The sequence below is a fragment of the Garra rufa genome, chromosome 2 (genome assembly GCF_049309525.1).
Source record: "Garra rufa chromosome 2, GarRuf1.0, whole genome shotgun sequence".
Lineage (NCBI taxonomy): Eukaryota > Metazoa > Chordata > Actinopteri > Cypriniformes > Cyprinidae > Garra > Garra rufa.
The window spans coordinates 26467783-26494960 of NC_133362.1; the positions used below are offsets into that span (position 1 = coordinate 26467783).

Sequence of the window (27178 nt, forward strand, 5' to 3'; positions counted from 1 at the left end):
ATTTAGAATTTGTATGAAACTTTCGTTTTTCGGCACATGTAAGCTGATGTGTTTTGGGAGTGACATTTGCATATTTACGCTGGGTTTATTCTCGAAATAACGGTGAAGCAATAGACGGGATAAAAATATATTTTCCCCTTCTCCCAAAACAACTTACTGTTTCAGCTATAAAATAGTTCAGTTTTGTATGTAATGGTAAAATGTTTATATTTAGTTTCGTTTTTTATTTAGCTAATTTAGAAAAACGCTTGGAGCATTTTTTATTCGTTAAAAATATATATATTTACCGAACAGCGCCCAGCGGAAGACTGATCATAGTCTGTTTGATCAGTTTGCCTTCTCAAATCATCACGACTTGCCTAAAATGAAATCTATAGATATAAAACAGTTCAAGTATAAAACAATGGTAGTTTAAACGTTACAGATACATATGAGCTATATGCGCATAGTTTGTGCAGAAAGTGGAAGCTAAAGCTTGCAGGACATCGAGGCACCAGCGCAATCACTTGCATTTTTTTCATTGGAAGCAATTTAAAATTATCCGTCATTTTTGCTCACAAAGTACGAGTAATACATCGAAAAAAACGTTACAGCATTTTTATAAAATAAAGAAAACAAAAATTATGTGCTTTCTGCCGTCTGGTTCTTGAACAGGAGTGCTTAACAAAATGAAGCGAAATGCATGCCTCACAGACATAATAAATACATTTATAGAAAGCTTTAAATAATTACTTAACGAAATAAAACAAATCAAAAGCACAAACTCTTTCATGTAATCCGTAAAGATGAATTTCTCTCTGAAGGCGCGTCCAAAAAGGAGATTGCGACACTGACTCAGAATACACAAATTAATTAATAAATAATTCATTTATGTCCTTACTCTTTCCTCGACACATTCATTGTTATTTATTTTTGCCGGTGCTTGGGGTGAGTTTTAGCCTATTGTGTGCGCTTGAACGCGGATTCAGCTGCGCTAAAGCACACTAAACGGTGTCTGAGTCGGTCTCAAAAGCGAAAGCGAAAGTGAAGTTTCGTGTTGTTTCCACCAGCGCGGCATTTTTTTTCTTCACCATAATTGATGGTTGTCTAAATTATGAAAATAAGGAGAAGCCTAAAACAGGCCCGATGCCGGCCCGGGTCTGAACTATGACGTGAAAATTGGCCCGAAGCCGTAGCCCTGGGGTGTAAAAAAAAGTTAGGGCCCATCGGCCCGGGCTGAAGTGCAGCGCTTTAATTAACTGCTTTGATGTGCTGCAATACCGTAGGGCACTGTTTTAATGCTTACATCTGATTTTTTTTCTTGCCCCCCCTGACTCAAGAGTCAAATGTCGCCCATGTATATATATATATATATATATATATATATATATATATATAAATGCTCATTTTGTCTAGCTCTGCATATTCTGGTTCAATACAGTTAGGATAGGTCAAAAAACTCTCATCTCACTTTCTCCTCCAACTTCAAAATCATCCGACATCAGTGCAGAAGTACCGACCCAGTGTTTACAAAGTTAATGTGCAAAGATGATCAAACGCCCTTTACGAAAAAAGGTAAAACAGCCATGTAAGGTGATTTTGAAGTAGGAGGAGAAAATGAGATGTTGACATACCCTAACTTTCTTGAGCTAGACAAGACAAGCATAAAAAGTATATAAATTGTTATTTTTTAGAAAATAAAATTGATTGATTGTTTTGCTAGATAAGACCATTCTTCCACAGCTGGGAATTAGAGCCCTTTGAAGCTGCATTTAAACTGCATTTTGGAAGTTCAAACTTGAGGGCACCATAGAAATCCTCTGTAGAGAAATCCTGAAATGTTTTCCTCAAAAAACATATTTTCTTTAAGACTGAAGAAAGAAAGACATGAACATCTTGGATGACAAGGGGGTGAGTAAATTATCTGTTCATTTTTGTTCTGGAAGTGAATTTCTCCTTTAAGAAACAAATTTTAGCATTAGCAAAATTAAAAACAGGTTTGCTGCTTAATTGTTTTTGTGGAAACCATAAGACATTTTATGATATAAATCTAGAATATAAAGTTCAAAACAATAGCATTTATTTGAAATAGAAATCTTTCATAACATTGTAAACGTCTTTGCTGTCATGTGTTGATCAATTTAATTAATCCCTGATGTAATTTCCTTCAAAAAAGACCCCAAACCGTAGTACATTTACTAAAACACTATATAAATATCCACCCTCTACAGTGCTAATTGGTGAAACTTCTGGAAATAGGACAAATAAGACATATTTTTAAAGAGGTGATTATTTCAGAGTCCTCTGAAGATGCTCTTAGTAACTACAGAGACAATCACCAAAGAAATCTAAAACCTAGAAGTAGGAATTTTGATAGCTTCTATACCATGTTAGGTGAGGTGCTTGGATGACCACTAGCTAGGTTTCCCTGTTGCCAGGGCAGTCCATGTCGTAGCCTAAACAATCTCACTGATTCCTTGCCTTGAGAAATGAGGGGTAACACATGGACAGACAGAAATGTATTTTATACTGATCAGATGTAATGAGCATTCTGATGGACTCATTATGTAGAGTGTCTCGTGGTAAAGCTAATTATGTTCTGAATCAGATTTAATAACAGCGGTAATGCATTGATTTAGGATATAAACAGGGAGTCTTAGAAAGACCAGGCCAAATTGTGTCCAGCCAGCCCGTCAGGCTGATATAAAAAAACTCTTGCTTTTGCTTTTCTAACTCCGTACATAATCTCTGTATTAATGGTATATCTAAGTCTTCCTCCTGCAAAATCTCGCCAGTTTCCTTCTTAATGAGACTAGAGTCAATAGATGTACAGTACTGAGGCTGAGAAGAGCCCACTCACACCTCCTAGAGATGCTGCGTTTTGCATGAATCACTCTTTTCCTGTGGCAATGTGTGAGGTTGTATAATCGTGTTCACATAATGGGCTTTCTGTAGGCTTTATCAACAAAGGTTTAGGCCTATCAGTAGCCCAGGTTGCAAAGGCGTTTTGTTTGTTTGTTTTTTTAAAGACATATTCATTTTGTGTTAAATACAGTTAATCCGGAATTACAAAATTCATTCAATGGATCTATACAATTCATAGTGCAATTTAATCCAGAGCTAGAGATAATCTGTGTGCAGCTTTATTTTTTTGACAAGGATATCTTTACAGCTGAAGCAACATAAATCATTGTCTCTATGGACTATTGTCTTAAAAAGACACTACTATTCAGGAAGGATGCAACAAACTGACAAAATATGATCGTAAAGACATTTATAATGTTACAAAAGATTTCTTTTTCAGATAAATGCTGTTCTTTTCCACTTTACATCAAAAAATCTTGAAAAATACACTCTTAAAAAATGTGCTGTAAAAGGATCTTCACAGTGATGCCATAGAAGAACAAGGTTCTTTATAGAACTATTTAGGCAAAAATGGTTCTTCTATGGCATCGTGAAGCACCTTTATTTTTAAGAGTGCAGTATCATGGCTTCCACAAAAATATTAAGCAGGACAACTGTTTTAAATATTGATAATAATCAGATTTTTTTCTTGAGCAGCAAATCAGCATATTATAATGATTTCTGAAGGATCATGTGAGACTGAAGACTAAAGTAATGATGGTGAAAATTCAGTTTTGCCATCACAGGAATAAATTGCATATTTTACTTTATTTTTAATTAAATAATTGCAGTTGCAATTGTTTGTTTGCATTATTTAAGAGATGGGTCTCCCAGCTTCCACTCTTCTGGAAAGGTTTTCCAGCAGACGTTGAAACACGGATGTTGGGATTTTCTCTCATGCAGACACAAGAGTATCACTAAGGGCTGGTAATGATGTTGAGTCAGGGGGTCTGGCTTTCACTCTGTTCCAATTCATTTCAAAGGTGTTCAATAGGAGTTCAGGTCTGAATTTGGAGCAGGTCAGTCAAGTTATTCCACACTAGACTCAGTAAAACATTTCTTAATGGACTTTTCTTTGTGCACTGTGACATTGCACAGTGTGATGCTGGAACAGAAAATGGCTTCCCGAAAGTCAGAAGCACACAATACACTAGAATGTCATGTGTGGCGTAGCATTAAGGTTTGTTTTCACTGGAATTAAGGGGCCTAGCGAAATCCTTTAATAAGAAAGGTGCCATGTAGTGTATTTGTAATATCATGTCTCTATAAAACAAATACTATGAAGTATTCACAAGGCTGCCTAGATGTTATTAACATTTCAAAGTGCATCTTGAGATTCCAGCACACTCCTTTAATCCTGACAGGAATCAAGCTTTCTGACAAAGATAAATGAGTAGACCACTATAAATGCATTCAAAGATAGAAAAACGTCAAGACATTAGCTCCAAACCCTCGCCTACATAGGAAGGTGGTTTTATGGCAGCATCCTAACTGAAATGGATATACACATTGCCTTAGTATTTGGCTAAAAAAGGATGCTATCATAATTATGTCAGGAGCGTGTCTATGATGTCTTAAAATACCTACAGATATAGATTATAAACAGAGCTATTGAGATTGAAAACTCATCTGCTTGGTATTCTGCAGTGGGTATAAAATATTGGAAGACCACTGACAGCAATACATATGGAGGATGTGACCAGATCAGTGCTGTGGATGATGCAAAGATGTGGCCCAAGAGGCTAAGAGCCCGCCTAAAGCCCAGGGCGGGGAGTGGTGAATGTAGGGAATCTCTCCTAGAACGCTTCCTCCCTGAGGCCAACAACTCATACTGCTACATTAATATTTACCGTCTGGACTATATACAGAGATATTCATTTGACATATTAATTACCTTTGAGAGCTCTAGGACCCACTTTTTCTAACGTTACAAGAAAGCTAGTGTGTGTATGTTCCTGTTCAAAGGATTCGGGTTGAAAATGTTTAAACATTAAAAATGTTTAAAGGTGACATATCATGAAAATCTGACTTGTTTCATGTTTAATTGCTATAATCGGGTCCCCAGTGCATCTACCAACCAAGAAAAGGAGATTTTTTTTTTTTTTCCAAAAAGATTTTGCTTGCACCGTGAGGTAGAACGGGGATCTTATTATAATATTACCGGCCCTTAATCTGCACATTTCTACCTACGGCATTGCCATTGTGTTTTCACAAGCAATAACGTGTACCAGTTCTAACACCATGGCAAAGGTTCGAACAAAGAATGCTAACTGTTCTGTCTTTGGCTGTACAAACAAGCACAGAACACTATTTAGAGTCCCAGCCTCAGAGAAGACAAGAGAGCAGTGGATTTATCGATTATTATTACTAGGGCTGCAACGATTCGTCGACGTTGTCGACAAAAATCGATAATAGAAATAGTCGACAATGAATTTCATTGTCGATGTTGTCGCCAGACAACCGAGTGAGGCATCTTTCTGCCGAGAGTCGCACATACGCAGCTTCTATGCTGAGCGATAACAAACAGAAATGGCGGCGTCCAACGCAGCAGCTGCGCGTACCAAAACACGCCCGTTTCACACATACTCCGTCTGCAGTGCGTTTTTTTTTCCACACCCATGTTAACGGATTAGAACGTTCACAATGTACGGACTGCAAACGCGTTCTGTGTGAAAGCAAAACGAGTCTGTGCTTCTTCTGCACCGCATACGTAACGCACACGGACTGTAGACGCACTGCAGACTGAGTATGTATGAAACAGGCGTAAAGTTTGGGAGCATTTTAGCCTGCTACGGCGAATTAAAATATTACCTGCATGGTTTGTAAAGCAGTCCTTGCGCATCACGGCAGCACCTCTGTGATGCACGAACATTTAAAGAGAAAGCACGTCGGACAGTTGAATGAAACGGAGTTTGGCTGGCCTCGGTAAGATTTAAATAACATGGAAGCCAATACGTTTTGTTTTGGATATACATTTTTGTTTACTGTTTTATTGCTGCTGATGGTTTACAGGAAGAAAATGTTTACTTGATTTTAATTTATTTTTTCTTATAAAACAAATGTGCCTGTCCATTAAAAAAATTATAGAGTTTCTTAATTTATGCATTTATGTCTGTACTGACCGAGCACTGTGCCTAATTGGTTTTAGACAGGGCATTTTTATTTACTTTTAGTATGAATTGGCCTATCAGCAGCAAAATATGCATTTTTCATTGAAGTACCCCCTTCTTTCTTGTGTTTACTATAATTTTCCACATAATTAAAGCAATCTCATGCTAAATTTGAGAAAAATTGAATAATTATCCGATTAGTCGACTAATCGTTTCAATAGTCGGTGACTAGTCGACTATTAAAATAGTCGTTAGTTGCAGCCCTAATTATTACACTGCTGCCACACAGATCTAATAAAACATGCAATTTCTTTCCCAGCAGTTTACCTTCACAGACATAACCGACTGTATTTGCAACTCGTGAGTTTTTAACATGAACTTGTGTGTATTTGACAGTCTAAGTGCAATAAGACATGAAAGAGAACTTAGTTTAGTACTCACATGCCGCGTGACAGCTGCTTTCTGTGCATGTGCTTCGGATGTGTGCGCTCAGAAAACTGTATATCAGAAGTTTAAACTAATATGGCTTTAAGCCGCATGATTTGAGCATGATAGACTTGATAAACAGTATGGAAACAGAGTATCTGATGTATGAGCTGTAAAGGCACAGCTCTATTCTGGAAAAGAGGGCGGGGAGCAGCAGTTCATTTGCATTTAAAGAGACATGCACGAAAACAGCGTGTTTCTGCTTTCACTCAAAATTAAAAAAAAAAAGATAAAATAAATGATCTGTGGGGTATTTTGAGCTGAAACTTCACAGATACATTGTGGGGACACCTGAGACCTTAAATCTTACTGACATAGTCAAAAAATGCAGAAGCAGAACTAATCCATTTGTTTTTTTAAAGAAAATGTATACCCTAGGGTGAAATTAATGTGGATTTTGAAAATATATTATCAGAAACCAGCAGCATAATCTCAGTTTCTAGCCAGTTCCAACATATTATACATCTAATTTTGTAAGGCTGATATATGTATATATTTAATCATATGCATAACTCTATAATCTCTTTTGCAATAAACATGAACACATTTATGCATGCAGCAGAGCACTAGAGTTCAATATTGGCTGGAGCACTCATCTCATCATTGCTTCCAGCTCACCATCCCTCTCAAGGAATCCAACTCTATGAACTTACTGGAACAAGGAATTTCTTAATCTCCTCCAGGGCATGGCTCATGCGGGAATAGGCTTCTCCAGGTGGTGCGAAAACTTCAATTAAAACATGAAGATCGTTGCTCAAATGGGCGTATTTTGCCTCTCCACTTTTCCTCAGCTCTTCCTCCTAGAGATAGAAAAATATCAAGTCAGGACCTCTGTGTGAAGAATTAATCATATCATTAAAGAATTAAACAAATAGTACTTATGCATATTTTGAACTGAGAGTGAACTGGAAAGGCATTAAAGGGAGAGTTCACCCAAAAATAAATTGTCATCATTTACTCTCCCTCATGTGGGACGTTTTTCAAATTATCTTTTTGTCCCACATAGAAAAGAAAGTCATACAGGTACAACATGAATGACTTTTTAGGTGAACTATTCCTTTAAGAAAGAAGATCTTTAGAGGTGATGATGTTTTTTTGGATGTATTTTAACAAAATGTCAGAAAGATGGCTTTTTTAGCGCACATTTTACAATAATTCTTATAACAGCATGGGAAAATTGTGAACAATGGAAGCTATCAACACCATTACTCTGTAACACAGATAATGGGTATGTAGATAATGCAAATCATTATGCTTAAATCTGCCCAAGGGGTTTTTGGCAGAAAAAATTTACACTTTCACCTTTCTGATAAAATCCTGCCATCCGAAGAGCAAAAAAGGGTGATATTTCACAGAAGTATTCAGTTTCTCAATTCGCTCTGATTGCTGAAGGTGTTCTGTTGCTCTTCAAAAAACTTCACAAAGCTTGTAATTACGGTAGCCAACATTTCTGTCTAATGTTGATTGCCGTTCGGCTGTGGCTTCTTCTTAAAGACAGGAGGGCTTTGATGTAGGGGCCATTCACAGATGTCTGATCACTGATGCGGGCCCTTGTAGCCCCTTCAACTTTAATAAACACTTACCGATGCCATCTCTCTATCATGTCAAAGTGACCCAAGCACTTTTTCCATCATGCTTTGCATGGACGAAAGGTCAGGAGACACTTAAGCTTTCACAACATTTCTGAGAGGCGTAATCATATTTTGTGGGGCTCCGTATACAGGCGCTGACAAATTGTGAAGATGAGATGGTTCTGACACAAATATATACGTGTAGGTGTGGACGCTGTGGGTGTTTCCAGATTGACTTAAAAACGGACAGACAAAAGGGGAAGCGGGAGATGGTGAAAAGTCTACCGCCTCATTTACAGTCCCCCGGAAAACCGTTCGTCAGATGACATTTGTTCTGTTTCAAGCCTGAAAGCTTTAACTTTCCTTTTATGTCAATCCATGAAGAAAATGTTCTGTTGTTTCAAAAGGTAGGTCTGTCTCCCAGGATGCATTTCAAAAGGCGCTCAAGAAAGCATGTCTAAGCACAGCAGAATCCTCTTCAAATGTGACAAAATGAAGGGTTCCTCAAATTTATTCCCAGTAAAGTACAAATAGTGAATCTGACACTTATAAGCCTGACAGTTATCCAGTGCCCCCATGAAGTTAAAGAGCTCAGTTTTGAAACATTCAAACAAAAGCTTATGGAGCCAAATAAAATCTACTCCTGAAACTCATGGAAACGGCACTGTGGGTCATAATAAACACTGCGTTTATTTTCCTTCCATAAAAATTAAGCATACGAGTTAAATATTTCTGCTATAACATTTGTGTCTATCCCCAGATTGAGATTTGCGCAACACGAATTGTCTTTTTGCCATTGTGGTGAATGTAATATCCTGAAATGCCATTTTTGATTCAGTCAATTTGCTGCCCTCAGACACAAGCTGTTCATTTACTTGCCCAGGGAATCATTCGAAATGCAATATTCTTTGCTTTGCTGATCCTTGGATGTAGAGAGTCTGTTATATGAAGACCTCAGTAGGACTTTCAAATACGGCACAGACAAGTCTATAAAGATGCACAGCAGACTCTTAATTTCACATGTATAACAAACCTGTACCAGCTCAAGGTGACTCTTTATAATGGAATATGTTTGCATTAATGATTGCCTTTGGGATTTAAAACAATCCAACGGGCTCTTGTTTGAGTTCTGCCATAAATTTAAATAGATTTCAGACCATGCTTCATCTGCATTGTTAAAACTGTGTGAAATTCTGTGTTTATAAAACTTTCTGCTTGTAGAAACTCCCAACACGGCTATTTGGAATCAAACCATGCATATTCCTGTCTTATTTTCTTCTTTCGGACACCTTTTTAACATTTAACAATGTAAGACAATAAACAGTAACAAAACATTGGTCTTGTATGGTTCTGTGAAATAATTGCTAAATAGACAGATTTTAGTCAAAAATATGCATGTTTAAATTAAAGTCTAAGGGGGAATTCATTAAGAAAGGATTATAGCCCTAAATGCATCTTGTATTTGTATGCTTTCTGCATTGCTTGAGCACACAATTCACTTTATTAAATTATGTAAATTAGGTAATGGTAAAAATGATGGCTGTGTGCATGACGTGATCTGCGCAATGCAGTTTGCTCATTGCTGATATATAAATGGACGCAAGCCACACAGACACAAGCACATGTATGTAAAAGGCGATATGAAAAATAAGGGCGAGATTTAATAACAGTTATTTTTTGCGCCTGACCTTATTAAATATGCATTTGTAGGAGTTTCCCTTTCAGATGCAAAATTTATGGGAGGAGATTATTAAAATGAAATCACTATTTATCATTATTTTTCACATAATTTACATTATTACAATAGCTCTCTCCCCAGACTGGCACAAATGGCTCGATTAGTTCCAGGTTTGATGAAGGTCCACCTTCCGAAAAACCAAATGTGTTGTGATTGGTTAGCAGTCCCACTGCGTTGCAATTGGCAAACAGCTTAGACAGCGTTTCCAGTACTGCCACGCCCCTTCACAAAGAAGTAAGATGAATTAAAGTGATTCTTACATTTTAAATATGACCTTCTATACCGCACACAACAACGCCGCAGCTCCAGCACGGCTACCGGAGCAGTTCGCAGACACTAGTCAATGCTCACGTTTATACCAGCCGCACTGTGGCTCACTGAAGCTGGTGGGAAGAAGGTGTCCTTAATACATCACTAAAGTTAGGCAAATCCCCCACCCGCCAACTATTTAAATTTCAGTTGGCGGGATTTACGTTGTGCCATCATAGCATCAGGAAAACATCAGACGTTCGTTGTAGTTCTTTGAAAGGGATTTTTTAAAAACTAAATATCTCTTTGGAGTGGACTTTGAGATTTGTAACTTTGTAGATGTTTTTTATGCCCAAACATACACACCACACACTGGCTAAAGTTCAAAAAGTGAAAAAGCATAATAGGACCCCTTTAAAGCAGGCGGTAATTTGCGATAATCTTGGTAGATTGCTCTGGTCATTACGGAAATTATTTGACTGTGTCTGTTATTTAAAGGAGAAGTTCAGAAGTTCAGCTCCAGAACAAAAAATTACAGATCACTTACTCACCCCCTTGTCATACAAGATGTTCATGTCTTTCTTTCTTCTGAAATTATGGTTTTTGAAGAAAACATTTGAGGATTTTTTCTAACATTTTAAACTTCCAAAATGCAGCTTCAAACAGCTCTAAATGTTTTTCGACCTACCCTAACTGTCTTAAACCGGAATACACAGAGTACACACAGAGCTAGACAAGACGGGCATTTGAGGTTAGAAAGTATATAAACTGTCATTTTTTGTTAGATTACATTCATCGTTTTGCTAGATAAGACCCTTCTTCCTCAGCTGAAGAGCTTAGAGCCCTTTGAAGCTGCAATTAAACTGCATTGTGGAAGTTCAAACTCACAGGCACCATAGAAGTCCACTACATGGAGAGAAATCCTGAAATGTTTTCCTCAAAAAACATAATTTTTTTACGACTGAAGAAAGAAAGACATGAACATCTTGGATGACAAGGGGGTAAATAATCTGTACATTTTTGTTCTGGAAGTGAACTTCTTCTTTTAATCTTCGCATTGTTAGTAAACCACACACGCAGAATTTTCCCCTCCCAACTGCGCTTTTATGGAATTGCATTTTATGAAAACGCTAATTTGCCCTGTTTAGTAAATCTGGACCTAAATCTAGTCAAATCTAATTTTCATTGGATACAACAGGGTCACAAATTGTTCTGACATCTTATTTATACTGCATATGCAAAAATATTTCATTACTCTTTTTTAAGTCATAGACCAACTAATCTGATTTTAGTGAAACCACCAACATTTATTGATCCATAGGCAAATCCAGTGCATTTTAAAGAGCTTCATTTATACAGAAACGAGGTGTTTGCACTGAAAAGAATGTATAAATATTCATAGCACACAGCTTAACCAGTGCCCAAGCCTGTAGCATCTGGCTAAAATAGACTGCAGGTGGAATGTGAACAAGACACTGGGTTTTGCACTGTGCACCACAATCCATTCCTCTAACAAGTTCAGAACACTTTTTAGAGATTAAATCAGGACAAACAGCTTTTGTGTAAATAATTCATAGTACACTCTCAGGTAACTGTAAATGCATTGCTGATTGCACAAACAAAGTTTCTGTTTACTTTGTGGAAATCTTACGATAACGGATTTTAATTTTCATTATGTTGTTGTTAGATTGTTCCAGCTCTAAAATGTCACTAGTTAAACAACATTCAAGATTGTTGTAAATATTCACACACTAACTGAATGCTATAATAATATACCAAATCTCCATGCTTCACTTGTGCCTAACAACACCCCTTAACTGTGGTAAAATCACTTTAGAACACAGAATGAAGCAATAAGCAAAGCAAGGCTATTTCATACACTACATAAAAGAAAACTAATATTTGTTTGATATGAATGTTTTTCATTAAATGGAGTTACATTTAATAATATTACATTAAAAAGAACATTTCATTGAGCTGGGGAATTCAGGATGGCCTATTATGAGATGACGGGAGCAGCAAACCGAGAAATATTACATTTGGAACGATTCTCTGGCTATGTAAATGACCAGCATGTCTCTTAGGGCAGCTGTTTGGCTCGATCACAAAATGCCATTTCTAAACATTACACTCACCACAACTCAATCCAAAGCACATGTATAAATCAGATCCACTGAGAAAGATCCATACTGTGAATAGTCTCTCAACAGCTCCTTTAAACCTAGAGATATTGTTGATTCTGTTAGGTTGCCAGTCTTTGTGAGTCAGTGCTACATTTGTGATATTGTTTGCGATATATATTATATATATATATATTTCTCTCTTCTAAAATGTATTCAACATCAGTAATGCTAAAAACAGCAGTTCCTCCTCTATCTAGGGGCATGTAGTGGAGGTAATGATCTTCAGTCTCAGCATCATCTCACACTTTGCTCTGTCAGCCACTGTTGGCGCTTGTTAGACTCACAGAAATGAAAGGTTTACTGGATTTAAGGGATAAAGTACTCTGCTCTGGAATAAATGTAGTGTGAATAACATGTATAAGCTTATGGAAGCCCATTTCCTCCACATAAGAACAAAATCATGCTTTGGTAAATCATTACTATTATATTAAAAAGTCAAAATTATGAGATAAGTCATAGTTTTAAGATAAAAAAGCTGAAAATAGGACATACTAAATCATAATTATGACTCAGAATTATGATTTAGTATGTCATAATGTCAACTTTTTGAAAAAAAAAATGACTTAATAGTGCTGGGCAACGATTAATCTTGATTAATGACATCCAAAATAAAGTTTTTGTTTATATAATATATATGTATGTGTGTACTATGTATAGTTATTATGTATACATAAAGACACACACGTACAATATATGTGACCATGAACCAAAAAACCAGTCATAAGGGTCAATTTTCTGAATTTGAGATCTATAATTCATCTGAAAGCTGAATAAATAAGCTTTCCAATGATGATTTATAGTTTGTTAGGATATAACAATATTTGGCTGAGAAACAACTTTTTGAAAATCTGGAATCTGAGGGTGCAAAAAAATCTAAATATTGAGAAAATCACCTTTAAAGTTGACCAAATGAAGTTCTTAGCAATGCATATTACTAATCAAAAAGTGCATTTTGATATATTTATGGTAGGAAATGTACAACATTTCTTAATGGAACATGATCTTTACTTAATATCCAAATGATTTTTGGCATAAAAGAAAAATCTATCATTTTGACCCATACAATGTATTTTTAGCTATTGCTACAAATATACCCCTGTGCTACTTACGACTGGTTTTGTGCTCCAGGGTCACAAATATTTACATGTATTTACACGTATATATTTATATTCATATAATTTATATTATATATAAATATATTTAATACATAAATAAAACTTTTTTTCTTAAATATATGCATGTATGTGTATTCATACACATAATAAATATACACAGTACACATATATATATATATATATATATATATATATATATATTATGTACACAAAAACTTTTATTTTGGATGTGATTAATCACAGTTAATCATTGCCCAGCTTTCTAACTAAGAATAATGACTTTTTATCTCATAATTTATGAGATAAAAAGATAAAAATACATAATTATTAGTTTAAAAAGTTAAAATAGCATTAAAAAGTCATAACTGACAAAAAGAATACTGCATGACTTAGTATGTTTAAAAAAATCTGAATACCATCTCATAAAAAGTATGAAATAATGAGAAAAAAGGTCACAATTGTGAAACAAAGTAAAAATTATAAGTCAACATTTTATGTTATAATTAAGACTTTTCAATCTCATAATTTTGATTTAGCATGTCACAACTACTCTTTAACTTACATATTATCTTTGTATTATTTTGTTTTTAATAATTTTGACTTTTTTGTGAATTATCATACTATTATACTTTCTCATCAACAAATGGTTTAATACAGGTCTAATCAAATGCAGGCATTTTGCTTACTGAGCAGTTAGTTTAGATATTTAATATCTAAAAATATGCTGGCGTAGTTATGGCATTTAGGGTTATAAACAAATCAATGTCAATCATCATAATAATAATAATACTCAAAGCATTTGTGGAATATATTACATTTACACAGTGCACAGGGAGGATCGAAAAAGAAGTTGTTGCCAATCATCTTACCTTGCCTTTATCCCTCATTGAACCCTTGCCGAGGATGGACATCTTTGCTCCTGTTTCCTCTTGTAATCTTTTCATGGAATTGCCCCTGGGCCCCAGCAGTTTCCCAACAAAATTAAACTGTAATAGAGGAGAGAAAAGGCAACACGGTTGGTCTCTCACACTGCCTGCTTCCTAGACAGTTGCCTCCGTTACCTCACAGTCAATAAAAAACATTCAAAAGTACGTTGGTTTTTCTCATCATGCGCAGAAGCGGTTACAGTGAGCGAATGAAAAATTCTTCTTGGGTTCCAAATGAAATCTGTGACAGTCGTCAATCATTTTTTAGGTTGAAGTTTTTCAGAAGCCATTAAAAAAGATGTGAGAGTCTACACCTGTTTCTGCAGGGCACTGCAGCCACTCATGTGTCTAATCGATGTTTGGGGTCAGTGGTTGGGCTCCACTGCTTTCAGAGATATTATAACATGTACCAAATGCCAAAAGGGATCTTCAAAACGATCCAGAAGTCCATGCTTGAATGAGGCATAACATAATGAGTTCATTTCCAATGGGGATTCAAGTAATACTACCCAGATGATGAGCTATCCAGCAACCGCCTTGGGGCAGCAACTAACATTTCAGTCACACAGCAGATCAGCGGTCATTGAGAACACTTGGCCTTCACAGCTTTTTCACCCTCTCTCTCTCTATTGGTTTACTCACATCTGTGCATCATACCAATGTATCTTCAAAGGGATATCTGAGGACTCTTACAAATTGCAATCAGATTTGGGCGCCGAGGACTGTTTAATGCCCATGATAACAACAAATCTTAAATAGTCAATAAATGCTGCCATTGTAAGAAAAAGTGCCCTTGTATAAAATGGTGCATCAGATTCCCTTTATAACAGTGTCACTTCATCACTGTCTGCTCGTGTTCAGTCTTCATCACTTTCTCTGATGTATTGTTACAATCCCCTTAGCCAGCAGCCTCTCTAAATTCACTTTAGATGTAATACGTTTTTGAGAAACCTTTTAAAAAAACATTTTGTATGATCTTTACACAGGACAATAAAACGGAATAAGAAAGTGATGTTTTGGATGTCAAGAACGCATATAAATAATTGGTTGTTTCTGACTAATATACACACATTTTCGTCTATTTTGGCAAAAGACATGAAAAACTATGATATAAATGTCCCATAAAATTGTCACTACCATAACAGTCACGACCGTTTCGGTAGTGACAAAATGAAACACATAATCCTTTATTTGGAGGAAATAAACTAACTTTTAGTACGTAATGCAAATTTTTTTGTATTTTAGTATATGTTTTAGTAGTGTTTTAGTATGCAAATGTTCTGTAATGTAATGTGGTCACTACAGAAAATGTGCAGTCACTGGCGAAACAAGGGATGTTTTGTTAAAAAAAAAAAGTATACTGTACAATCAACTAAGATTTTATGATTGTTCAATGTATATTCAAACTAATAAATCCTTATATTTGAAATCTGTATGATGAACTTTTTGCCTTTTACAAAGAAAAATTAGATTCAAAATACAACAAATCTCATAAATCACAATTCTAATTGAATTATTATTACTATGTTTCAGTAGTGGCAAATTTGGGGAGAAGACAAATATTTAAAAACTTTCTGAAAATACAATATGAGAATTACTAGAAATATGTACCTTGGATATTAAGCAATTTTCATACATACAAAATTTGTGGAAAAGGACATTTTTTAACTGTGACTTTAAACTAATTCCGTAGAACGGTCTAAAAGTTTGGGATTTGTAATGTTTTTTTAAAGAAGACTTTTGTTCATCGAGGCCGCATTTATTTGATCAAAAATACTGAAAAAAGCTGTAATATTGCAAAATGTTATTACTATATAGATTAATGGTTTTTATTTTAATACTTTAAAATATAATTTATTCCTATGATGCAAAGCTGAATTCTCATCAAGTGTTACTCCAGTCTTAAGTGTCACATGATCCTTCAGAAATCATTCAAATATGTTGATTTATTATTAAAATGATCAATGTTGGAAACAGTTGTGCTGCCAAAAGTATTTTTCTTGAACCTGTGATTCTTTTTTTCATGATTCTTTGATGAATAACAAGTTAAAAAGAACAGCATTTATTCAAAATATAAATCTTTTCTAACAATGTAAATCTATGCTATTACTTTTTATTAATTTAACACACCCTTGGTGCATAAAAGTATTAATTTCTTCCAATTAAAGAAAGAATAAAAATGTACTGACCCCAAACTTTTGAACAGTAGTGTATAATGTTAGAAAACCTTTCTTTTTTAAATAAATGCTGTTCGTTTTAACATTTTATTGATTAAAGAATGATTAAAGAAGTTCCAACTGTTTTCAGCACTGCTATTGAATAAATCAGCATATTAGAATGATTTCTGAAGGATCATGTGACACTGAAGACTGAAGTAATGATTCTGAAAATGCTACTTTAATTACAGATATAAATTAAATTTTACTGTTTATTTATATAGAAAAACATTGTTTTACATTGTAATAATATTTCACAATATTACATTTTTTCTGTATTTTTGATCTACAGCCTTGATGATTATAAGAATTATAAGATTCTTACGATTATAAGAAACTAAAAAACATAAAAAATCTTACTGATCCCAAATGTTTGAATGGTGTATATGTATATGTATTGGTTGTGTATGAGTATTCCACCATTGTGACAATCTAACTGTAATGTTTGTACAGTGTGAAGTTGCATAATTTTAGCGCTACGGCTGTTCACTACAGTATTTGTATATTTCCAGCCCAGTGAGCCAGAAATGACTGAGGAAAGTGAATTTGTCCTTCAAATGTTTGCAAAGGTTAGCTGATATGTGGCGGCCAGAATGAAACAGTTGGCTATAACACATGTTGACGTACCCTGCCTAGCACATGGCTGGAAACTCCTCAACACATGCTCTTCCCAGTCAGGCTGTAGATGCAGCTGTAGGGAACTCTAACTTGCTGAAGAACTGTCACCAAATTTGGCCGGAGCCACAAAGCAAAAGCAAAGCGTTTCAGGTGAAAGGGTGAGGTGTGGGTAGGGCAGTATATTTAGCAACACTGCAGCACTGCGCCAAAGCGTCATGACCAACTCTCTCGGAGCGGGCGAGCTGGAGGTGTGCCGTTTGCATTCCCTCTGACGGGGTGTGTATGACAGGAATACTCTGCAGCTGGCTGGGTGCCTCAGAGCAGATGGTTGCCTCAGCTACAGTGTGAAGATGCTCACTGGGCGGCTGCAGTGGAGTGGCCTGTTTTCATTAAGCTAATGAATGTCTGGAGCCACTCTCCTGCTCCACGGTGGGCAATTTAGGCTTTATTAGGGGGCACAGTTCAGAGCTGGATGAGGTTTGAAGCGATGCAAGCTGTCCCTCGCAGTCCCCGGCAGAGGCAGGCCGCAGAATGATGGGCATTATGCAGCACTGACAGGCCGAGGATGATAAACCTGACAACCGGAGGCATAAGTGTCAAACCGCATTGGCTTATTATGAGCAAATGGGACTTCTAAGAAAGTGTGCGTAGTGTGCTGTTGTGATAGAGAGTAGATCACTAACCCACACTGCGTGTACATCTGAAAACACTGCCAAAATCCTGGAAAAGCATTCACTGTTGTGTTTATTGATAACTAAAGAAGCTCGGATGGCTATTCTCTGTGCTGTCATGCAGAAACACTTATTTTCGGAGCCCGCAGTGAGTTCAGAGTGTGTGTGTGGCTGGCTGAACAAATGACTTTTCACACATGAGTCCCTTTGACAGGGACCTTCACCTGCGCTCGGCGCTCTCTGATGTGCATTACATTGATTTCTCTGTCAAAATCTTTTCAGAATTCATTCAAGCCACTCAGACCACTAAGCTCTTGATCAGTTTCATATTGGCACAATCACCAAACACATTTTACTATCATCACATACTGACAGTCGTCCTACTGTAGGCATTTCTGTTGATTTGTCCAATAGGCTGTAACTACACAGTCTGCAGACAAAAAGCATCTTTATCCATTGAAGACCATGTCAATGTAGTTTTATTTATTTATTAAAGGGTTACTTACCCCATGTCATTCCAAACCTGTGAAAGCTTCATTCATCTTCGGAACACAAATTAAGATATTTTTGATGCATTCTGACAGCAATGTAATTAACACAATCAACGTCCAGAAACATAGCAAGGAGGTAAAATAATCCATGTGACATCAGGGGTTCAACCGTAATTTTACAAAGCTACGAAAATACTTTTTGCACACAAAGAAAACAAAAATAACAACTTTATTCCACAATTTGTCTCCTCCGCATCATCCTAGCACCATTTTGGAGCATATCCACTGAACACAAACAGCGTATGCTGTTCCCTGTCAGCTGCGTCATGCAGATATGCTGTTTACGTCGTTTACGTTTTGATTTGACTGAAAACAGCATTTCCGCATGGCGTAGGAGGAGACGAATTGTGGAATAAAGTCGTTTTTTTTTTTCTTTGCGTGCAAAAAGTATTCTCGTTGCTTCGTAAAATTATGGTTAAACCCCTGATGTCACGTTATTTTACCAAACGTGTTAATTACACTGCTGTCTATGGGAGAGTCAGAGAGCTGTCAGAATGCATCAAAAATATCTTAATTTGTGTTCCGAAGACAAACAAAGCTTTTACGGGTTTGGGAACGACATTGGGATAAGTGATTAATGATTAAATTTTTATTTTGGGGTGGAGTAACCCTTTAAAAAATATATAATCACTAATATTTTATTACTCTGCAAAAGCAAAGGTGAAATTGGGTATGTTGAGTTACTATTTCTTCTCTGTGCCATTGTTGTTACATAGTTACACATGCCTTTGTGGGGCAGTGTAGCACAGTAGATGTCAACATCAGTTGCCATTACGGCTGTGCAATATGGCCAAAAATATTATCACAATATTTTTTTCACATGATATCGCTATTTTTCATCATATTAATTTACCATTAACGGGGAAGGAAATACTTTCCACATGTTTGTCAGACTCCAGAGAGTAAGCTACCATTTAATTTGTCATAAGCTTGTTCAGTAGCTCAGCCGGCACTGAATTAGTTTTAGGATGTGGGTAGAACTATCATACTATCGGGTAGGTTTAGGTGTATTACAGATGGTACATTATTTTAAAACGTCACAGAGCATTACAGTTATAGCACAACTTAACAGACATTTCATGTCAGAACTGCGGTGACACGTACAAAACCATGTCACATAAAACGTACCATATGTACGTTCAACTGTTCCGGGGAAATAAACTAAACACTCTTTTAGCGCCACTCAGATGTGACATTTCACATCAAATATGCCACAAAACCTACATGGCGCTACTTATTTCGCATCTTGTGAAAAACTTCCCACAGGTACATTTTCAGCATGAGATCAGGTTGGTATTTGACAGTGTTTTTTTTTTTTTTTTCAAATGAAGTGAAAAGCTGGTAAAGTGACTCTCAGAGCAGCTCTGGAGATGAAGTTCATATGTTCATGTCCTCATATATTGAAACAGCGAACGCTGAGAACACAGCGAGTGTCACCAAAGTCACTATAAGTCAAGGACACTCTGTTCACTCGGCGGCCATATTTGCATCCAAGACCAAGTCCTATCTAAATAATATGGGGAATCCTGAAATCTCAAAACCCGCTTGCTGAACTCACAATTAAATTACAAATTTTTAAATCTCCAACAAAATCTGAAACAAAACTGCCCTGTGAATTTTGTTCCTATAGAGTTAAAAATGCTTATTTTTCAGGCTAGACCAGCCAATGCGCATGTGCATTCACAAGTGAGAGTCTCAGGTTTCCAATGGACAGCTGCAAAAACACAATGACTTCACCAATCAGCGATTGGCTCTTTCATTTGGAAGGCGGGACATATTCCACCATATTGCACGTAGCAGTTTCTTCCATTCATAGGCAATAGGAGTGAACCATCTTTTTATATGTGACCCTGGACCACAAAACCAGTCATAAGGTTAAATTTTACCAAACTGAGATGTATACATCATATGAAAGCTCAATAAATAAGCTTTCCATTGATGTATGGTTTGTTAGGATATGACAATATTTGGCTGAGATACATCTATTTGAAAATCTGGAATCTAAGGGTGCAAAAAAATCAAAATACTGAGAAAATCACCTTTAAAGTTGTCCAAATTAAGTTCTTAGCAATGCATATTACTAATCAAAAATTACATTTTGATAGGTTTACAGTAGGAATTTTACAAAAAATCTTCATGGAACATGATCTTTACTTAATTTCCTAATGATTTTTGGCATAAAAGAAAAATCAATAATTTTGACCCATACAATGTATTTTTGGCTATTGCTACAAATATACCCCAGCGACTTAAGACTGGTTTTGTGGTCCAGGGTCACATATAGTCTTTAGTGTCATGAATGTTTGAGTAAATGCCAATGCATAACTCTCTCCAGGTATTATAGACCTCCTTTTTTGTCGGAAATTATATCTATGAGGTCATCAAGTGTTCTACATAATTCTTTGACTTTGGGTTTCAATAATTTTGAATCTTAAAAATGAGTCACAGACCAAATAAGGTTGAGAATCCCTGCACTGAGACCAGCTTTACTTGTTAATTTAAACTTCCTCAGAAAGAGCCTTAAGAGTTTTAAATCTGTCTCATACTCTTTAATGCATTGTGTACTTAATTCTGAATTTCATTTTGTGGTGCACCGAGAGTACTGTTCTAGAATACTTCTCCTCTGCTGTCCCAATCTCAACAGGCTTGAAATTGCAAATTGCTCCTCTATACTTATCTAATTCTTTGACTGTTTTGTTTTTCATTCTGCAGTATGAAAGGTGCATATTCTTATATGTCGTGAAAGAATAATATACTAACCTATTTTTGGTGCATCTTATCACATCATCAGAAAATTGGAACAGGAGATCTTGAGGGACACAGGCACAATTTCAATCTGCTGCCAATTTACAATAACTGAATGCGATCTACACATTAAGCTAAAGAGACGCTAAGCACAAGACACTTGCTTTATTTATGGATTTGGGCTTCAGACTGTGCCAATTAAACCTGGAATTATAGACTCGGCAGAAATAGCTACAACAGCTACAGTCTACATCTTATGCTGTATAAATGACTATGATGTCTAGGGCCAATAAACTTCTAAATATCCCCAAGGCTGTTTCAACAAAAATGGCACAAAAAACTCCTCAGGCTTCACAACAGAATGTGCTGCCAGCCAAAGTTGGCGAAGGGAACACTTAACATAACCGTAAGTGCAGTTAGGCTGTTTGCCTCTGTTTGAGTTGGAGGTTCAAACACAGCACCCTTGCCATAAGCTGTGAAATCAGATAAGATCCGCAGATGTGGTTAGATGTCTACTGCCAGTGTAGCCAGCTGTGCTGCTAGCGAGGCCTAGCACTGGCTGATAGCAGGATTATTGCTGGAGACTAGGACTGCGAGAGATGTAATAATGGCCAGGAGAATAGCTTGGCTGCAGTCAATGGACATGGGCATTAGCAGAGAATGGTTTAAACAGGGGCAGCGCACTACAGTGTTAAATAAAGGAGGGAGTCAAAAGGCCACTTCTGGCTTTTAGTGAAGGCTAATGAGCTAGGAGAAAGAGGGAGAGCTTTGATACTGGCCAATATTTAAAATATATTATTGGCTTTAACATCAAAATAAGCCGAAGGGCTTTCGGATAATGACTAATAACGTATATTTGAATACTTATAATATGTACACAAACTATGTTTGGAGTCAGTAGAATTTTTAATGTGATTTTAATTTTAAATTTTTTTTTTACATTTTGAAAGCATTCCTATGTATGGAAGCCTGTTTCCAGCACTGAATTAAAAAAAAAAAATGAGGAGAAAAAAAGACTGATATGTTCACAGAATTGCAAGTTTATATCTCACAATTCTGATTTAACTCGCAATTGCAAGTTAATTTCACACAATTCTGACTTAATTTCTCAGAATTGCGAGTTTATACCTCAGAATCCTGACTTTATAGCGAGTTTATATCACGCAATTGTGACTTTATTTCTCAGAATTGCGAGTTTATATCTTGCAATTCTGACTTTATAAAAAAAGTCTGCATTCTAAGGAAAAAAGGAAAAAAGTCAGAATTGTGAGTTAACTCACAATAACCTTTTTTTTATTCGATGACGGAAACAGGCTTCCATACTTATGCATACCATATTATGAAATATTATTACACTTTTAAAATAACAGTTTTCTACTCAATATAGAATGGCATTAAAGCGATGTTAAAGCCTTTAACATTGTTCAACAGTAGCTGGGTTTCCATCCAAAGTTGTAAATTTAACTTATGCGCAAAATTAATGCGGAATATTGCATCAAACATTTGCAAATAAGCATAGTTTCCGGTCCACTGGTTAGTCAGGTTGTGCCGTCCTATAGCACAAGTCAAAAACCACCTCAAGCGAGCGTAAAGACTTTTTTGTGAATTTAGGGGATTAGTTTTTTCAGAATTTGCCGTTTCCATCACTTGTTTCTGATGCAATAGTTTAAAATGTGCATAAAAACAGGTTAATGGAAACAGCTATTGATATTAATAGACATCTCTTAGCATTAAGAGATCTAATAATGTTACTAAAATAATAATAAATACACATTTTAATATTTAAGCATATGGTATTTATGTCAAAATGCGTAAAATGAGAAAAAGAGATGCACATAAACAGAGCGCATAACAAGCACATAAGATATCAGACTGAAACGTATGTTTCAACATTCTGAATATTGTCGAGTGCAGCTCTAGAAAAGGTAACAGCCTGAGGAAAAGTTGATGATGGATCCCCTGCATTACAGAACCCATATTGAGCTCTGACACTCTGGGGCTGACAGCACAGATGCAGGGTAAACAAACAGCGCATTAAGACCATCTCAGAGTCAGGAGGCTGACAAGTTAAAAGACTGCAACCCATACAGATGAGAGGCATCCTCTCTCTTCCCTAGACTACATTTCCCATGTTACTTTAGTGTCAGCTCTTAAAAATAAAATGCTGTCCTGGAAAGGTCAAAAAACTGGAAAGTCACACATTTACAAGTTTTCCAAGTGCGAAAATATTTGTTTTCTCAAGATTATGGCACTCGCATCACAAATGAATGCCTTTCAGCTGGCTGCTTAGTGAATGTGTTATCCCATGGGGTGTTGGTCATTTGAAACATACTGGGATAAGCTTTATAAACCGATTAGGAAAGAAGCCATATTCCCATAGGCTCGGTGTTTCTTTCCATGACTTTCCGTCTCTCCAAATCTTGAACCAACAACTGTGCGCCACAAGAAAACCACATTATCTGAGCTCCTGTTTACAATTATATAAATAACCTTCCTTAAAACAAATACAAAAAGGTGCCTCAGCAGGCTTTTAATTCATTAAGAAGATACAACTTCCTCAGTATTGTACATTTTTTTGCCTTTTTATTTTTCCCTACTGTGTACTGTTCGATTCTGAATCTGTTCAGCAGCTTATCTATGTTAAACACCTTTGACAAGGTTGGTCGGCCTTTGGGACTAGGGAATTCTTTAATAAGACAACAATTGGATTATCTTTGTGTGCAGAGCTTGCCTACACCTCCATGTAAAGGTCATATAACTGGAGACAGATAAGCCACAATCTATGGGGACAACAACCACCGGTGTTACTATTCAACGGATTAGTTGTGTTTTCACAACTATAAAGGCAAACCTTGTGGTAGATCTGTTTACGTCTTTTCTTGTTGCTGGTTTTTAATGAAAGGTTTAAGTAAAGGAGGGCGTTTACTACTACAATAAAACAGCATTGTGAATTCTGAATGCAACACTACAATGGTTTTATGAATATCTTCAATATTTTTGCTTAAACACAAATACAATTCTTGCTGTCACATGCATGCTTAAAAATATGTTCTCATGCTTTCATTTCTCGCATGCCTGCCTTTCTTTACAACACTTTAAATGATAAGCAATTTAGAAAGACATTAAAGGCAGTGTAGGTGATTCGGTTTAAAAACCTTTTTTTGATATTAAAAGTCTCTTCACATCTTGATAGCAATCACTCAGGTAAGTGGTCTAAATGTATTTATATGTTTTTATATTGTCTGTGGAAGGTGTGGGACCATGAAATGGTCATACAATCATATTCCTACCTGCCTGACAATGCATGTGCCTTTTTAAACACTCTGTTTACCTAGTCAAAAACAGCTCTGTTCACAGTGACCCGTTTTGGTGCATTCACCGTTCTTTAAATGCTAATGAGCTACTGCTTACCCCGCCCTTCTTTTCCATTTGATGTGTATTTGGTAGTGCGGTACCATCAAAATCAAAACTAATCCACTGCGGCCCCAGTAGCTCTCATGTCGGGAGAAAATTAAGACTCTTATGTTCACTTTTACATCCAAATACAAAACACCTGCATTGCTTACAAGGCGTTGGCGCTACAGCTGCTCGAGTGCGAAGAAAATGGTGGACAGTGTACAACTGGCTAAGGGCAAAAATATGCTAATACAAGACAGTCTTGTAAGCAGCTGTGGGCGGGGCTTGAGCAATATGACCTCATACTGCTTAAAAACAGCTTGATAATTGAGACTGTTTAGGTTTTTTGGGGATTAAAAAGAGTGAATGGATTTTTATCATTGGGTGGTTGTGTCCACAAACTGCTAAGACACATTTATAGACACACACCATCCCCTTTAAAGCCGTGAAACTTTTTAAATATTTTAAGATTGATTTTTATCTAATTTAGCACAATAATAATAATAACAGTTATATAATAGGGATGTAATAGTATTACCAATATCGTGATATTGCGATAGCAAAACTCTCTTGATATTATCGTGGTCACATGATGATATGAAACGATGGGTCTTCCTGGCAAAAAATGTAGTTTTAAAATATATTTAAGCTGCTAACCTAAAATGTCTTTAAAGTTTTGGGCCATTATGCTTTGGCACAGTATCTGTCAAACAAAAACCCGAAAGCGCAATATGGCTTAATCCCTTTACCAAATCTGTTTTCGCTGTGCATTTCAAAGTAAAGCCCACACATTGTTGAGGCAATCAGCTTGTGATCCTGTGTTTTCCGTGCCTCAGAACATCTTCGTTCACAGGAAATGAATGCAGTGAACTTGTTTCACGTACTGTGAGTTTAGCGCACCTTTGGGAACACAACGGCCATCAGTTATGCTTTATTTTCACAGCAAATTAATTGAGCATTTTACTAGATTTGTAGTGAGACGCATTTTTGAAAGCCTGTTTTCACTGAAGCTGGAGTTTTCCGTCAAAATAAAAGCTCTACTGCCGTTTCTGTCAAAAACTTTAAAATTGCAGTATGAATTGCTGACAGCTAGTGGTTTAAATGGGCAATGTTACTGCAGTCCAAATTCAAAACATTCAAGTGTAGAAATTAGGAAAGAATTATTGTATTTCCCTACTGTAGTGTAATGCAAAAACAATATACTTATGAAATATTCATTTTCATTTATTTTGCAGTGCAATTGTTTTACAATATATGGCTATTACTGTCATTGCTGTTATTATTATTATTATATTCCTTATTTTATATTCCTATTACTTTGTTTGGCTTCCTAAACACAAAGTGTGAATGTAATTTAGACTGAGACTCAAAATGCATTAGATAGTAGAATTCAACTTTGAAATTCACAAAATTTTCATTTTTTCATTCTTCATTTGTCTTTTTTTTAAATATTGCAATAAATATCGCATTGTGGCGATTTCATCATATCGTGAGATTTTGATATTGTTACACCCCTATGCTAAATTAGATATTTGTCAATGTTAAGACATATGATAAATAATACATAATTATGAATTCTTCACTATTTATGCTAAATAAGATATTATTCTATAAATAAATTAGAGATTTTTATATTCTATAGAAATAATAATTAATAAATATTATATTATTATATTTTACTATTGGTATTTCATCAAAGATATTCAAGATATTTGCAGTGTTGTTCAATTCAACTATAATCAACAAAATTTCCACCTTCAAGGATCTCTTTATATCATGATTTGACATAGGTTTGAAAGAATGTGGCATAACAATAAGAAAATGGGCTGAAAATGTGGGCGATGCAGCTACCGCCTCGATCCAGGTGCTGATGATGCAAGTTTTTTTGCACCGCTAGCATGTGCTACTCGACATGTGTTTGTCAATTTAATGTTCAGCCCAATGGAATCAGGTGAACGATAGCATATACTCCGCACCATTTTGATTCATCAGTGTGCACTGCACCAAAACAAGCTTAGCGTCTACTACACCTCTAATGAGTCTCTGCACAAACAGATGTACCCATAGGACATTTGCTAAGTCTTAATTAGAATCCTCTGACAAATCAGACACCAAGGCAGTCTGGCTACCTCGCGCAAACACAATGAATTACACTATAGTGTAAAGCAAGACGTCCCAACTGCTTACGCACATGTTCCAGTCATCCTTTTTTGAATACTGTTGATCAAAATGACACCATCCCCTATGGGAAAAAAGCCACAGACCATCATAAAACAAATTTGCAGCAATGCTCAGATGTGCAGAAACGCCCTTTGATAGATTGCCCAAATCCATCTCTTAAATCTAAATACAGTGGTTTCCATGGCGACTGTGTCTTTGACTTTACTAGATGGTGATGCAGGTACCCCATTCATCTCTAGGCCTTCCTTTTGGTCTATACGTGTGTGACGCTCTCTTGATTTCTATCAGTTCTCACAGGTATCTGAGGTCAGTGTCAGCAGGGACTATATTTCATTGCAAACTACTGTCTGTGCTTCTCAGCAAGTTATGGTAAATCAAACACTTTATTTGCATAGAGATAACAGACACTGATGAAAAAATGAAAACAGTGTGTTGTTTTGTGATGTCACAATGAAATATATACTGATCTATGCAAAGAGATCTATGGAAGAAGAGTTGCAGAGGTAATACAAGCCAGGATAAAAATATCCAGTGATTCA

At 36.1% G+C, this 27178-nt stretch overlaps 1 protein-coding gene across 6 annotated transcripts in view; it reads right to left on the reverse strand.

The window, feature by feature from the left end:
* Nucleotides 1-27178, reverse strand: part of khdrbs2 (KH domain containing, RNA binding, signal transduction associated 2) — a 107315-nt gene that overhangs the window by 38556 nt on the left and 41581 nt on the right. For all 6 annotated transcript variants that reach the window (XR_012353871.1, XR_012353873.1, XR_012353870.1 and 3 more), the window contains exons 3-4: nt 14205-14321; nt 7133-7279 (exon numbers count right to left, since the gene is read on the reverse strand). Coding sequence is in view for 2 of the 6 variants with exons in the window: in XM_073835046.1 (XP_073691147.1) it covers nt 7133-7279; nt 14205-14321 (264 nt within the window). In the remaining 4 variants the exon portion in view is untranslated. The remainder of the gene's footprint in view (nt 1-7132; nt 7280-14204; nt 14322-27178) is intronic.